At 34.5% G+C, this 17,310-nt stretch overlaps 1 protein-coding gene across 1 annotated transcript in view; it reads right to left on the bottom strand.

The window, feature by feature from the left end:
• TNKS (tankyrase) overlaps positions 1-17,310 on the bottom strand; it is a 181,380-nt gene that overhangs the window by 58,203 nt on the left and 105,867 nt on the right. Inside the window, exons 6-11 of the mRNA XM_060085705.1 lie at positions 14,417-14,511; positions 13,086-13,152; positions 12,595-12,781; positions 8,256-8,377; positions 6,808-6,899; positions 6,640-6,718 (exon numbers count right to left, since the gene is read on the bottom strand). Coding sequence (XP_059941688.1) covers positions 6,640-6,718; positions 6,808-6,899; positions 8,256-8,377; positions 12,595-12,781; positions 13,086-13,152; positions 14,417-14,511 — 642 coding nt within the window. The remainder of the gene's footprint in view (positions 1-6,639; positions 6,719-6,807; positions 6,900-8,255; positions 8,378-12,594; positions 12,782-13,085; positions 13,153-14,416; positions 14,512-17,310) is intronic.

Below are 17,310 nucleotides of genomic sequence, written 5' to 3'. Positions count from 1 at the left end.
CAAATATACAGTCTAGTATTATACATATAATTAAGTGCCTAAATGGTCATTCAAACTGAGCTAAACAAATAAATGACATTGCCGCTCACAAGGAATCTTCTAGGAACTTTCAAGTTATACAGCTATATATATGTATTGCTGTCCATGAGTTTTGTTTTCAACCTAAAAAATTTATTTGACAGATTGATTTTATATACAGCAGCATTAATTTATTCTTCATATTTTAAATAGATACAACTTTAATTCTTAATATATATGTATTATTTGGAATTACCAGCACACTTACTGAAGAAATTCAGGAATGCTGGGACTGATGAAGTCTTTTTTAAGACACAGCTTTATTTTCCTCTATCCCAATCTCCACCACAAGGATATGACAGAGGATGTCTTCAAAGACGCTTAGCATTCAGCACTAAAGAGATCTATTTTCTCTAAAGTACAGAAACTGCCTCAAATAAGAAAAATGTTATACTTAATGTGTTACACCTCAATTGTGGTAATTAATGGTTAGAACTGGCTTAAGATACAAATTCAGAAGGTGTGAGAAGAATAACAGATGTCTGGCAGTTTTAAAGACAAACATTCTTTTTTTTTGTCTCTGGAGATAACAAGCTGAGGTATGTATCTTTATTTCTATTTGAATAGTAAGAATGACTTTCCTAAAGAGGATAATTTGATAAAATGATATAAAACCACAATGGTATGTGGCCTGAAATGTATAGGACATAAAATTATGATTAAAAAATGCCAAAAACAGTTTTGGAAACCAGCAAGCAGACCATAAGGAAATGGTTAAGGGGACTCTTTCAAAAATCAGTGTGAACAGCCTAGTCTCAACAGCTAACTATGAGGCTGAGTTCATCTCTCGCTTAAACTTCAGCTATCACTGTCCACATCAGTCATTTGGTAATTCATCATCAATTGTTGTGTGACATTTCTGTATTTAGCTCTTGATCACTCTTAATATGAGAAATAAGCCCATTAAATGCCAATGACTATTGACACAACTTCTCCTTACATACATTATAAATAAAGCTGTCAAATTAAGACATACGAACATCAAAAAAAAGTTTTCATGTTTCACACATTTAACAGATGCTCACTAATGACAAAATAGCAGTGCTTTCATGTATGAAAAAAAGCACTTCTGAACTAAACCTTTTGTACCTGCAGTATTAATAATACCGTATGCAATTGGGGCTTAGGTTGTACTTAATAATGATAGCAAACAAGGCAGTAGCAACAGAATGCAGAATGCCAGGGTACATTAACAATAATAAAGAAAAAGGGATAAAATCTCATGTCTTTCCCATTTAGGCTTTACAGTAATCTTGTGAAGCAGGGGTTGGTAGAGATAATTATTAATTTTTTAAGATACAGAAGTTTACTCCTATAAAAGTGGATTTCTCAAATAAGTTGGTTAATAACCCCATGTTCTTATAACTATCCTTTCCTTAAGAGTCATTTGTTTTCTGTCCTTTTGCTAAATATTGCCTGCTTGCCTCCCTGGACCCATATCCACCCTCCACCCTGCTCTGTGTCCTGGGAAAATCACGTGTATGGATCACATCAATGGGCTCTTTTGGTCTTTAACTTTTCGCTGTATTTGGCCAGTAGGAAGTAATGACAAGGGGACTGGTGGGAAGGAGAAGAGTGAGGAGTATGGATTAGATATAGCCTTTATCAAAGGCTACAGATGCTGTCGGGTGGCCTGCTCTATGCAGCTCCCCTGTTCCTTGCCCCTTCAGGCCCAGGATGATGATAGCTCCCATTTGTTCCTGGTACTACCTCATCCCTTGTTGATTTCCTAAACCTTGCCCACACCTTTGTATATGACTCCTTTATTAGACTTTCCTCAAATTACCCACTTTGAGTGTGCTATTTATTGCCAAGACCCTAACTAATACAATTTTCTACCTCTCTATCTTTGGAACACCTCCTTCAAAAGCTACCAAGGCCCTTATGTGAAAATTGCCAAATTAAATGGATCCTCTACCTTGGTTTCTCTCTGCAGCACTAATCACCTGTTCCTTCTTCACACTCCGTTGCACTCAGTAGACACCATGATAAGCCTTTCAGTTTCCTCTTCCCACTACTGTTCCACAAACATGAGTAATCCTCAAAGGTTATTCCTTGACTCTCAACTCATCCCTCCATATTCTCTACCAGGAACCTTCCTCATTCCCACAATGTATGATCACTATGTCAATGGCTTCCCAATAGATCTTTCTAATCCTAAGCTCTCTTTCATACTCTAGTGCTATATTTCCAACCACTAGTTTTATTTAGTGTCCCTCTATCATATGAACTCCAAGTACAAAATCATTACCAAGACATAGGACACCAGTATTTCTTTCTAGCTTTCTTACTTCCTTAATTGTACCACCACTTTCTAAGTTTATTCCAGCACTCAATTCATTTCCAACTACCACCATTTTCTAAGTCTATTCCAGCACCCAATTAGTCTTTCCAAATGGCTTTCATCTTTCTCTTCCTTTTTCATTACTGATGCCACTAAATTGGTTCAGGATTAGCTTCAAGTTTGGTAACTGCTTTAACTTCCAAACTATTTCCCATGGTATCCAGCACACAATCTTTATCATTTTACAACTCAATGTTGAGCTAGTGGATCAAAACAAATTATAAAGGGATTATATACATGTCTTAAATAAAATGTAGATAATTAAGGGAAATATATAGTATATAAGTTTGAAAAGACAAATATAGAAAAAAATACAATGCTCATACTTACTAGCAATCAAAGTATTGTTTGTGTGCCAGGTACTATACAACATACATATATATATAAGCTCATTCAATTTTTACCAAAAAAACCAAAACAAACACACAAACAAAACACCCTTGTAGGGGAGGTATTAATACCCACATATCACCAATGAGTCAACTGAGGTTCAGAGAAATTAAGTTCACGGTCATAAAACTAGAAAGTGGAAGATTCTAAACTGAAAAACTATATCTGTCTATGTTACATACACAATATGCTTAACTTGCAGAGTGAACCTGAACTTTGTATTTATTACCAAGTTTTACACAAAAGAATGCTTTGGCTTATATAAATATTACTAAGTTCTATTTGTCTAAGTAAGACAAAGTTAGTTAATGGCGTTAGATCTCCCTACCAAATTCTCTGCCTTTTCTGACTTAGTAGTAGTCTTAGCTTAAGAACTAGGTTCATCATGAGGAGGGGAAGACAGCAGAATGGGAGAAGCAGACTAAGAGGGCTGAATCCTAATTCAGGAGCGGGGCTGCTTGTTCAGAAGGTGCTTTTAGAATCAAATGGAAACAATGAGTCGTTCAAAAATCAAATTGAAACCACAAGTTCCCCAGAAAGAACACTAGGCAAGCAAACATTAGGGGCCAACAGTAGCTAAGTTGGGTCTCTATGGCGAGCTTTTACTAATGCATTAGTCACCAGATAAACTAGCCCTGAGGGATAGCAGTCTGCCTTGGGACCAGGAAATGAGTGAAGGGGAGGATGGAAATTTGTATCTATTGGTTCCTAACCCTGATTAAATATGACTCTTTTTTCCATGTAAAGCGTCGCAGGAGTTCTCAATTTTGTTGAACTGAAGTGGAAGGACTAGGGAAGATATACTAGTCTAAAAGGCATTCTACATCACTAGCAGGGCGGTTAAAATTATACATGACCCACTGATGAACTGTGACGTTACTGATGAGAATGCACTGTGAACATGAAGGGCAGAGAAAAGATTTAGAACCACAGACCTAGAGTGATGCTGACTAGGACAGGTTATATAAAATAATGTTATTTCTCATTGAACCTTCAGGAAATAAAATGACTCGTGGGAGACAACAGAGAGATACTTTCCCAAAATGAAGGGCATTATTCATGGTTATTCAAGAACATTATAAATGCCATAAGATATTTTTAAAAATAGGTAAATGATAAACATACCATGCTCTTAAGTGTAGCAGAAAGCCTACTTAGCTTATTATTTTGTTTGATAGAACAACAAGACATTATTTATGTAACAGTGCAGTAGTTGTACCCTGAAAATAGGCAATAAATCTGTAGAACTCTTGTTCTTTTCATTCCAGCTCATCCTGACTGTTTAATTAAAAACATCAACCGTCCTTTTAAAGCAAGGATATACAAATTTTTTTGGATCATGCACCTTAGGAGTAAAAAAATGTTTTAAGAACTGTCTCAATATACATTTACGTACATTTGTAAATTGTAACCAAGCAGGGCTAAACTAATACATAATAAATATATATAAAATTTATACAAAAAATTACAAAGGATAGGAAAGAGGTGAAACAATTAAAAATTTAAAAAAAATTAAATTATTAGTTGTACAAAATATCATTTGGCTCAATTAAAAGAAACTTTAAAAAATCTTATAAAAATTATGTTGTAGATTTGAGGGTCTGATTCTAAGTTCATTTTCAACAGTTGGTCCCACTGGCTAGATTAGCTAAAAAGATTTCACATAGATATGTAGTGCCACTGGAAAAAGTGCATTGTTAGCAAAGCCTTCTAAATCACAATGCTTATTTTTTAATGTAATTTACTAAGTATGCTAAGGTTTTAACTGAATTCTGCTAGTAAAATGGTATTTTCTTGATTCTTGCAAACTTATTATGAGGTGTTGCATTAAAATATTTTTAATAGGTTCAAAAACTACCTGAACACAAATTTAAAAAAACTAAAACTTTAAGACAGGTTAGAAAATCCTGTTGCCCAGTTTTTAAATTATATAGATATGACAGATGGGTGATAAATATACATCACTTTTTGGCAACAAAATCACAAAACAGTGGATATTTTCTAAAAATCTATTTTCAAAATGTCCTCTTCACTTGTTCAAGTTCCTTTTAAAGAGCAGTTACTTTCTCATTCACTCTAAAATATATAACTTTCACCTTTAAGGTTCTGATTATGTTTCTCTTTAAAAAAAAAAAGTACCTAAATACAAGTAATAGTCATTTGTCACTATAGAACTATCAGCAAATTTTGAACTCCCTTATTTTCATTTAAAAAAAAAAAGGCACAACAACTAAGTATGTCAATCTGAAAATCCTGATTCATAAAATAGCCAGATAAACTTTTTATGCTATAAGATTGTCATGGTCATTCCCTCTGATTTTCAACAATGGTATTTATCAAGATTCTACCATTTAGGATAATATCCATAAATCTACTCATGTAAAGTGCAATGCGTCACAAAGTGCTGAAAGTGAGCAGACGAGTGAGTGCATCACGGTCAGTCCCCCCACACACAACTCGTGTTCTTCCTCACAAAACACCTTGGGCTCTGACATGACTCAGGCAGGCTGAAACATGGACATAATGAGAGTGCCAGCATCAATCTGTGTATGAAGTATTAGTACAGTAAGTCCCCTACATATAAACCTTCAAGTTGCAAACTTTCAAAGATGAGAATGTGCGTTCCCATGTCCAATCATGTAAGTTAGTTCACATGTCTGGCATACATTTTTACATGAATGCACCCTCTACAAGTGGTTCCGCTTTTGTATACTTTACAGTACTGTATAGAGTACAGTAGTACAGTATCATTATTTCAAACCCAGGATGTCTGGAAGCAAGCATAAAAAGCAGTGGTGATGTAGCTGGTACTACCTAAGAAGCGCCAGCTGTTGTACTGTACTACTGTACTTTTCAAGGTACTGTACTGTAAGATTAAAAATGTTTTCTTTATTTTTTATGTTTGTTTTTTATGTGTTACTTGTGTGAAAAGGATTATAAACCTATTACAGCACAGCACTATACAGCCGATTGTGTTAGTTGGGTACCTAGGCTAACTTTGTTGGACTTAAGAACAAATTAGACTTATGAACATGCTCTCGGAACAGAACTTGTTTGTATGGAGGGAACTTACTGTAGATCTTAACTTCTTCATTTGTAAATAAATTACTATTTTAATAAATCAAAATTCTAATATATTTTTCCTACACCCAATGGCTCATCTTGTATGTTCCATAGAGTGCCTGCACCCTACTTTGGGGACTCCTGCTTTAAAGTATTCACTCTTGAGGATTTAAAAATCTGCAAGTTCAAGTACCTCTGAAAAACAACCAGTTTGCTTCCTTCAAGCAAATTTTCCTCAAGCAATTTATGGAGTCATGGAGTTGCAGAAAATGTCACTCAGACAATGCCAATAAAAATGGTTATTAAAATTTTATTCCTTTATATTACGGTTATTTGAGAAAATTATTACATTACCAGTTTGAAAGAACAAATGTTCTTTAAAATAGGTAGCAATATTTTACCTATCATTCACATAAATTACTTTCTGATAAACCGTAATTGATGCTGACTACCAAAATATATCAATTCCAGTATTAAGGTAAAACAATGTAAAGTTGAAATGTATTTCAAATGATAAGACCATAGCCACATTTATTGCTTTATAGAAGAATGATAGTAAAGTACAATATAAAACACAGGTAATTATCTCTATTAGTAACAAGATTTAAGTCAGCTTTAAAGGAGAATCTATGAACTCAAATACACGCTAACAGTCCTTTATAAGATTAATTTCTTCCGGAGAATCAGAGAGAAGAGGAATAGTCTTAAGTGCAGCTAGCTACTCAATGCCAAGGTTGCCACCTTATCTCAGGCATGAGCCTTACCTTTGCTCCATGTTTATGGAGAACTTCCATGACATCATTGTGGGCCCTTTCTGCTGCAACGTGCAGGGGCGTCATGAAACTATGGAGAGGAGGAAAGGAAAAGGTAATCTAACTCGTACCACACTTTCCCTTTAAGAACTGAGCAACTCCTTCTGCAACTGCACTTACTCTTTATTTTTTTCATTAACATTTGCTCCTTTTCTAAGTAACAATTCTGTCACTTGTTTGCGTTTGGGATGCAGGGAGGCCACAGCACAGTGCTGTAAAGTAAAGAAAACCAAGTTAATAAAATAAACTTCTATGCAAAAATAGATTGCTGAATGGAATAGCACCCGCTGACTATTTAGAACACTGTTATCTCAAAACATATATTTTAACATTATGGAGATGATCCAAATTCCTCCTAAATACACTGGGAGTATAAAACATAAGCCTTTAAACCAAGGTGAAATTATGCTCTCAGCTGAGCAGTAAGAGACTTCGTTTCTTTCCCTTTAGCCAATAAGTAATTATCCAGTATATATTTACCTGAAGGTATCAGAATGCTGCCTCTCCAAAGCTACAGAAATCTATAACTGAATTACTCAATCCTTCAGTAGGCTGTCAGCCACATAAATCAATATTTCTCAAGCTCTTTCCCAGAGGTACTCCCAGCACTACAGGAGAGAAAGTCCATATGCCCAGGGACAGGTAACAGACTTGAAGGCGCTTAGAGGGAGGAGCATTCTCAGAAATTTTTTGTTTTATCCTCTATTTATACAACTTTTATATTCGGCTTCATTTTATATTCATGTTTGTATTAAAACTGAAAAAGTAAGAAAACTACATACTAATGAATAGAATGAACACTCTAAAAAAGCAGGTCAGGTTCATTCTGTGGCTTTGAGTGTCTCCTGGAAGAAATGCTGTGTAGCTTGAATGTATCTAAACCCCAGCATGAGAGCCATATTCTGAGTATACATACATACATACAGTTGGCCTATTTTGGTTTGGTAACTCTTATGCTTAAATTCTGAATTCAGGTATAATCCAACCAGCCCTATACCTGAAACTTAATGTGGACAATGATAAGGAAAATAGAACAATCTTTCTCAAAGTACATTAGAAGAAAAAACATGAATAGTTTTAAAAATTTGTACAGTCTGGAACAAAAAAATTCCTAACCTTACCATTTTTCTATAATGAATGTAAAAATTCTTTGACTACAATTGCTCAAAATGATGATGCAAGTATCTTTGAAAATAATTTAATCGTTGATAGAAAGCAAATACAGTATTTTTCTAGCAACCACAAGAAAAAGAAGATTCTATAGAGAAAAATCACATCTTGTATTTCATGAGAGCACTGGCCACAAAAGTACACTTGCTATAATATGGTTGGGTAAAGACAAAAGTAAAAATAATTTTCAGATTAAGGTTGAGCAAATGTCTATTCTCTCATCCATGAAAGCAATTATCTCCCTAACCAAATTTAAAAATCAATGCAACCAATATTAAAATGCAAATTCCTGGCACTTCAGATACTAAAGTTACCTTAATGTTTCTGAAATGAAAATCGTATTTTGCATTTACACTACTATTACAGACCCAAGGAATGGATTAACAATAGGACCTTACCAGTGCAGTTTCATGAGACTGTGGTTGTTTGAAATTAATGATTTCCAAAGCAAGTGTTTTTTTAACTTTTGCTAGGTCTGCTTCTCTGGCTGCTTGTAGTAAAGAATGACCTTTAAATTCATCTGTTAATGAAATAATGGTTGACATATAAATATTTAAAATCTATAAAAATCATTAGCATGATTATAAATAAAGTAGAAAAATGATTAATTTTACACATTCCTCTATTTTAGCAACAGCAACAACATGACAATAGGATGATAAAGGTGCAAAGGATGAGGGTGTAGGTTACTGAAAAATTTTGAAATAAGACTATTTTCTACTCAGAGTTCATAAAGATACTCACTCCAGCAAAGTTTTAAAACAAGCAACCTAAATGTTCACCAAATAGAAACCAGTTAAATAATTTGTGAACACTTATACACTGGAATACTTTATAACTCTTAAACAAAAAGATCTATGTATATACTGACGTGAAAGTATATATTATTAAATGAAAATTCAAGTAGCAAATGAGGAGGACAGGCTGACCCTTTTTTTTTGGTACTGTTACTACTTCTACTGCCACCATAACTAAATATGACTAATGATATAAAAAAGACATTTAGAGAAATATTCACCAAAATATTAATAGTGATTATGTCTTGACACAGAGAAGGGAAGAACTGAATTATGTGGGAAGTGCCAGAGTCTGAAAATTTTTCAAAGAACAGTTAATGTTTATTTATTATTTGTATAAGCAAGTAAGAGATTTTTAAAAAGGCATTTCTAAGTTAACTGCATAAGTAAGAGTCCACCACTCTTACTCATTAAAAGCAAATCATCTTATTTTCTATTTTACAAGGTTGGATTGTATTTTGATATGACTACTTATTAACAAAAAGCTGAAAATTGTTCTAAAAAGATATAAATGATATGTGACCTAATATGTTACATTAATTCCAGGCCTGCCTTTGCATCTGCCTGGTACTGAATTCTGTTTTTTTTTTTAAAGTAAGATTTTTTTTCTAGGTATTTGCCCATTTCATATAAATATTTGATATTATCAGGCATGAAGTACTGACAGTATTTCTTAGTTTTTTTTTAAACTTTTTATTTTATATTGGAGTATAGCTGATTAACTATGTTGCAATAGCTTCAGGTGCACAGCGAAGCTGAGTCACCTGGCTGAATTCTTTCTTTTTTCCTTTCTCCCTTTCCTTTGAGGGCCCCATGTCACTTTCTCCTCTTCTTCAAAAGACAGGAAGAGGGACTTCCCTGGTGGTCCAGTGGTTAAGAATCTGCCTTCCAGTGCAAAGGATGTGGGTTCAATCCCTGGTTGGGGAACTAAGATCCCACATGCTGCAGGGCAACTAAGCCTGCATACCACAACTACAGAGCCCACATGCTCTGGAGCCCACGTGCCACAACTGGAGAGAAGCCCGCATGCCACAACAAAGAGCCCACCCGCCGCAATGAAAGATCCCGCATGTCGCAACTAAGACCTGATGCAGCCTTAATTAATTAATTGATTAATTAATTAATCAATTAATTAAAAGGAAGGAAATTTTAAATAGAGAGACACACGGAGACACACGTGCGCACAAACTCGCGTCTTATTAACTACTACTTGTCACTCAAGGTCTCAGTTCAGATACTTGGATAAGCCTTCCTGTTGTTCCCCATTAGGATTCCTTCTTATGAAGTCCTTTGTACTTGCCTCTAGCTGTATATCACAGGGCTTATCACACTGTCTTATCTGCTACGGTAGTCCCATCACCTAGCACAGTGCTTGGCATATAGTAGGTAGCCAATAAGTATTTGTTGCATGGATGCTGAATATTTATAAAATAAGTCATGGTAGGTTTGGGGAAAAAACATCTCTATATAACCTCTTGTTTAGTGGTACTTTATCACTGCTGAATTCTTCAAAGTACAGGCCTTTGAAACTTCAGAAAACTTCAGAAATCCCAATTACCCTGAAAACTTAATATTTATAAAATGCCTTAAAATCTCTTTCTAAATGCATTTGGAAACAAGAATAAAAGCTACTTTTAGTATTTTCAGCTCCAGTGTGTGCAGAACCCACACTAATGTGTTCAATTGGCTGCATGAAAACAACAAATAAAAAAGTAAACAAGAAAGAGCAAAAAAATGTGTGTAATGAAAATGCTGTAACCATGGGTATGATCAAAATATTGTTTTTGTTTCCTGTATAATTTTCTTAAAAAGAATTCTGTCATTGTGGTTGCCTAGTATAAAGCAGTGAGCATGAGGATGAAAACTGGTCAGAAAAGTTCCAACTTTGTTACATCCTTTCCTTCAGATAATTCCTTGGTAGAACCTTATTTAATAAAATAAAGGAGATACTGAGAAGGTTGCAATGTACTCTAATCAGGGAACTTCCTTTACAAAACTATACAAATTTAGGTTAAATCTTAATGTTTACAGTGGAATCAGGTAGACCAGTGAAATACAACGTAAAAACCCATAACAGTACTTGTAATTTACAAAATGACTCAAAGGAAAGAAGAAGTCAAAATTGGTGACATGGGGATAAAGCTGAGCCCAGGGTATAAAACTAAAAGAAAGAAATTAGAAAAAGATGTAAAAAATAAATTTTGAGTTAAGTTAAATTCAATTCAGTAAACCTGCTGGGCACACAGCATGCACAATGCACTGTGCTAAGTTGGGGGTAGGCAGATACAGACCCAAGCACAATTACCATCAACACATTTTATTAGGTAACAAGGCATTGTGTAGGTGCTAAGAAGACAGAATAATAAAACCAAAGGTCTTTCTAAGAATTTAAACTTCACTGGGGAGACAGAACATCACACAGAAAAATGCACTATATAATGCAAGATAACATATGGCAAGAGTCATGAGTGGGAGAGAGAATAAATGCACTTCTACAAGGATTCATTGCTAAGACATCTGCCCAGTTATAATCTGGTTTGTGCTGGCCTGTAATCTAGTAGATGTCATCTGTTCCAGTACCAAAATAAGTTTAAATTTCCATTTAAACAAGATTAAAACTGCAAGGAACTCTTCCTGTTTTAACATAAACTAATTTACAACCTGTTTAAACTTAAATGATGTTTTCATTTTGACTATGCCTTTTTCTTAAATTATCATTTAAAGGTTTTCTCAGGTGTTTAAATCTAGTTATCTGATTCTTAGAATCCTAGATGTAAGAGAATATCAACCATGGGACAAATTAAAAATTAGGTAGGTAACGCCTACTTTAATTTAAACCTGTAATGCCTATGTATAGAATTAAATATATCTCAGTATTTAATATGACAACTAAATGTAATGTGGTATCCTGAATGGGATCCTGGAACAGAAAAAGGACTTCCAGTAAAAAAATAAAGAAATCTGAATAGAGTACAGCCTTTAATTAATAATGTATCAGTATTGGTTCATTATTTTGACAAATGTACCATATTAATTTAAGATGTTTATAGGGGAAATTGCGTATAGGGTATAAAAGAACTCTCTGTACTATTTTTGTTAAGTTTTATGTAAATCTAAAACTATTCTAAAAGTTTATTTTAAAACATGCATATGTAAACATAGGTAATATGTATCAGTATATGAGAAGATTACTTCCACCAAATCATAAAAATTATCTTATTTAAATTTGGGCAAGTGATTGCACTTGGGCTATAACACACATAAATAAAAACATGAATGTGCAACTTGCAGAGCTTGGGAAATAGTGAGTACTCCATAATGTTAGATATCATCTATTACTACCAATAGCACAAGAATATAACCTCTGTGAGACAAGAGATTTTTTTCTGGTTTGTACACTGCCATATTTCAAGTTCCTGGAACATAGTAGGTATTCAATAGATGGTTATTGATGGACTCATCATCCTCTTTTGTCTTAAAAAAAAAAAAAGGAACCTTACTTAACACATGAATTAGAATTAGGCTTGAATAAACACAAAATAAATATAGTATATGTATGTGAGATTCCTGTAGAATTCAAAAAGAAAAGTAATGATAAGAAAAGAGGATAATAAACTAGTGAACATGTAAGAATAGAAGTCTATTATCTAAGTTAGACAAAACAACAGCCCTAATACCAAAACTAAGATATTCTAGGGACTTCCCTGGTGGAACAGTGGTTAAGATGCCACACTCCCAATGCAGGGGGCCCGAGTTCAACCCCTGGTCAGGGAACTAGATCCCATATGCATGCCACAACTAAAGAGCCCACGTGCTGCAACTAAGGAGCTGGCGAGCCACAACTAAGACCTGACGCAACCAAATAAATTAATTAATATTAAAAAAGAAAGATATTACAATTTACAACAAGCGATGTTGACTTTAGGATATAAATACATACAAGTCAATCTTTCCCGGAGCTCAGGCGTTGGAGCCATATCCACGGCACTTTTGCCATGGCAGTTGACTAAAGTGGGATCGGCACCATGACTAAGTAACAAAGAGCAGACCTCTACACGATTCTTGGAAGCAGCCTCATGGAGTGGGGTAAACTGCCAGAGATCCATAGCGTTAACACAAGCTCCATGCTGAATTGAGAAAAAAAAAGTTATAGGTCAGTAATCATTTCACTGGATCAAAAAAAACTCGTTTATTTGACTGTAAATTTCAGTTATAACTCTGAAATGTCAACAATTGTTTTAATTTCTTTAATTTCAGCTTTTAAAAAATAGTTTAAAATAAGTTGAATAATTAAAAAATTTTAAGGCAATGGTGAACATTAAAAAAAAACAATTTTATTATCTTAAAAATCTTGGCAAAAAACCCCCATGAAAACTCATGATGAGTTAAAAAAAAAAGCAAATAATATTCAATATTTTTAATTTCTCTTACCTTTAGTAGCAGTTCTGTGACTTCGTAATGTCCATATGAACATGCATTATGGAGAGGAACAAGTCCACTAAATGGAAAAAGGCCAATTAAAATACTGAAATTTCAAAAAACTTAGAGTCATTTATCCAAGAAGTGCTAAGACACAAAATCTAATAAATCCTAGTACAATTATGTTTAAAATATTTTAAAGTATTAAATAAGAGAATACAAAGCATAACTAATGCTCAACCTTTTGTATTTATCTTGTTTTATGTATCATCTTGTGTATGTATCATTCTGCATGAGTCAAAGACCCTCTTTTTTGTGGTGTACTTATCTTGAGGACTCACCTATTGTACACCATCTGCTTTCAGACATGCACAAGGGAAAAGAGATTTACAAGAGCATCAGGCATTTGTGCCCCTATACTATGGGAACACCATTCACATGTGGCACAGAACCTGGTGCAGGCAAGAGAGAAACAACACCAAAAAGAGCAGATTTGAAATGATGGAATCCTCTTCTGAGAACTGTCTCAAGTACTGAACTCTTTCTTCTTGTCTATGTTTCCTGACATGGAGAGGGGCAAAGTGAGCAAAAGCCTGCTCCAGGGCTTCTTTTCTTTATGCTACTCATCAGTGTAATATGAACACTACTTCATCTGGGCAGTCAGGTCAATTATCTTTTAGATATTAAAGTGGCATAATGAGAAATGTTAGCCCATCACATAGGCTAGGAGACCCAATTCACGCGTCCCTGGAGATTAGCTAGGAAAGTGGTACAAAGGTTTCCAAGATGCACCTATTCATAAAATAAATGACATACTGCTTTCTTGGTTCCCAGACACCTCTCTCCCATATCAAACTTCATAAGGACCTTTTAGGTTTTCTCAGTTTAGATGGCCAAGATTTCATCAGGAAAAAATCAGAATATTGTATACTTACGTACACTTATGATTTTAGTTTATTAGTAAGAGATGGTCCTTTCATACCTGATAAATAGGATAGTTATGTTACCGGATTAACAGAATTTTTTATCTGTCTTTCTAAAGTGTAACTTAAGAGTTGAAAAATAGTAATTGCAATTGAGAGAAACAAATTTTAACTTCAAATAATAGAATACAATAAAATTAAACTAATTTAGGAAATTGTTATGAGAAGAATCCTTAATTAGTAGGAACATGAAAATGAAGTCAAATCACTGTGAACATTCTTAAAATGCTACACAAGCTGTAAGGCAATGGGATATAAGACTTTGTCTAGTGCTCAAAAACTTTAGTGTATCAGATGTTGAAAACAAAGAGTAAATATCCATGAATGAAACCATTACAGGAAATACGCTGATACACGTACCCTTTGTCTTTTGCATGCACGTCAGCACCATGCTGGAGAAGAAGCTGAACGATCCGAACTCGGTTGTAGCCTGCTGCTAGATGTAAAGGAGTTGACTAGATAGAAAAGAGAAAGAAAAATGTATCCCCCTCTTCAGGTAAATAATTGTTTCTTTGGCATCTAATCTGTATTTATTTATTTAAAGACAATGAGTGTTAACATACACAGAAAATACTGAGGTGAAGTGCCAAAAATTCATATTTCCTAACTGGATGAGAGACAATTCACTCATCTCAGGAGTAAATTCTAACTTCAGTGCCATTCACCTACTTCTCCTACTGGTTTTTCAAGGCCTTCAGTTATCAGGCCCTACCCTACCTAATCCACATTATTTCTTAATTTCTTTCCATCATGGACCATTCCTACTGTTCCGGGAAGACAGGTCAGGGCTCATATTCCTCATAATTGGAAACATTCTTCTTTATCTTACTTGCATCCTGTCCACCTTTCAAATTTTAACTTTTCAATCCCAATTCTATCATAAAGAGCTAGCTCTCAAAATTTCTCTTTAATAGGAAAAGCTGAAAAGCACCTCTGAAGAATACTTGAAGAAATTCTAGTGGAAACAAAAAAGACAATGGACCGTATTCATTCCATTAGGCTGCTAGCAATGGGTCAGAACTAATTTCCTACCTTGGATACGATGAAATATGCCAAGATAGTATCTAATTCTTCTATTTTATATACTGCATATGCAGTATAAATACAGGAGGAAAATAAAGTTTCTTCCCAACTAATTTCTGCCACATTTTAACTTGAACCAAGTTATTAAAAGGTGCTCTGCTTACATATAATATGATAATTAAAATAAACTTCTCCTCACCTTTAAAAAAAATCAGAAATAACATTACTTTAATTAAAAGTTTCTCTGCAACCACAGCAATTTTCCCACCTCTGCTCATTTATTTAAAGTTTAAGTACTGTAACGGCTTTTCACACAGGGTCTAATATACTTTAATGTACTACCATGTCTCATGTCTTCTATTTTGGGCCTTGGGATTTAATAAGATTTTCAATTTATTTTCTTCACATGTTTGGATACAAAAGAATTACTTAATACTGTGCTATCTATTACTGCTTTCAAGGTACCCCATACATTTTATATGTTCTGACAGTCTCTAAGTTTAGGAACTATTTTTGAGCAATACACAGCTAATAATGAGATCAAGTAGTTTGGAAAAGAGTCCTGAATAGGAAGTCAGGAAACATGATCACAGTCCTGGACCTTGTGGAACTGTGAAAGTTATATTACCTACATAGCTCAGCTTCCTCACATGTAAAATGGAGATAAAACCACCCATCCTAGCTATTTCAAAAGTGCATGAAAAGTTTTCTCCCACATATAATCACCTTTAAAATATAAAATGCCATATAAAAACAGATGATTAAAATTTCTGAATCATCAAACAACAAGCCCATCCAAGTTTCTGCCTTCAGACACCTGTCAAATGTTACTGTAAATGATACCTCTAGGGACTACCAAATTATTTTCAGGACTTATTTTCCCCATCCTTTAACATTTTAAAGATGTTGTTTCACTATTTTCTGGCTTGCACTGTTTCAGACTAGAAATCTGCCTACATGCTATCTTTATTCCTATGTACATGTGATTTTTCTTCTGGATACATTCATAACTTCTCTTTATCACAGACTTTAAGAAATTTGACTTGTGATGTACCTTGGTACAGTTTTTTTTTTTTCCTTCTTTTTTTGGTGTATGTGTGTGCTTGGGGCTGGCTGAGCTTCTTTGATCTATTATTTACAGTTTTCATCAAATTTGGAAAACTTTCAGCTATTACTTCTTCAAATATTTTTTCTGCCCTCTCTCTTACCATTCTATCTTTTGGGGACTCCAATTGTACAGATGTTAGGTTGTTTTCAAAGCTTGCTTTTAAGCTTTGTAAGCAGGACCAGAGCAGCCTTTGGTCTAGGACTAATTTTCCCCTTCTACTGAAGCATTACCCTTTTGAGTACTCTATGATATCTAATGAATTATGACGTTTGTCCCTTCTGGCTGATGGCAACAGAAATGATGAAAGTCTCTGTGAGTTGCTAGGATTGTTACCTCTAATCCTTTTGGGTGGTTCCTTTAACAGCCTCAGGTAGTTTCCTCATATCTGTATTAATCAGTACTCAGCTGAAGATAGTAAGGGGATCCTTTGCAGCTCTCTGCAGCTCTCTTCTCTGTGCAGCTCTCCCTTCCCTGGTCCTCCACCTTGCTAACTCTTGCCACCTTGGTCTCCTCAATCTTCTAATTCCATCTTCTCAAGTCAGGGAAACCACTGGGTGCCTCCTGGATTTTCCCTCCCTGCACCAAGGCCTGGAAATTCTTTCTAAGCAGCAACCTGGTGCAATCACAGAACTCACCTTATTCGATTCCTATCACTCAAGGATCACTACTATGTACTGCCTGATGTTCAACTTCTGAAAACCAGTTTCATATATTTTATCCAGTTTTTTTTTTAAATTGTTTCAGGAAGGAAGGTAAATCTAGTTCCTTTCACTCCTTCTTGGCCCACTTTCAGGGCTGAATTTGACTTTATACTGCAGTTGGGAAGCTTCCTCAAGAGACAGTAACTACTTTGGATCAATGGTCAATGTGTCAGTAAGCTCTCATAGGACATGGCTGACATTTAATATTATAATGATCCAAGGTGACAATTTCATTGCTGATGCACAAAAAGATTTTCTTTTTGTCATATTAAGTATCTCTTACAAAATTTTATTTGTATATAGTTGGGTCAATAATAGTATTTATTTCTTATTCTTGAAAATAAACTAAGTCCCTAAATGAATGAATACATATACACACACACACTAATTGTTTATACAGGAGGCCAAAACAAAAAATTGTA

Source organism: Mesoplodon densirostris, chromosome 20 (genome assembly GCF_025265405.1).
Source record: "Mesoplodon densirostris isolate mMesDen1 chromosome 20, mMesDen1 primary haplotype, whole genome shotgun sequence".
In the NCBI taxonomy this organism is placed as follows: domain Eukaryota; kingdom Metazoa; phylum Chordata; class Mammalia; order Artiodactyla; family Ziphiidae; genus Mesoplodon; species Mesoplodon densirostris.
This window is presented reverse-complemented; position numbering and strand designations above follow the sequence as displayed.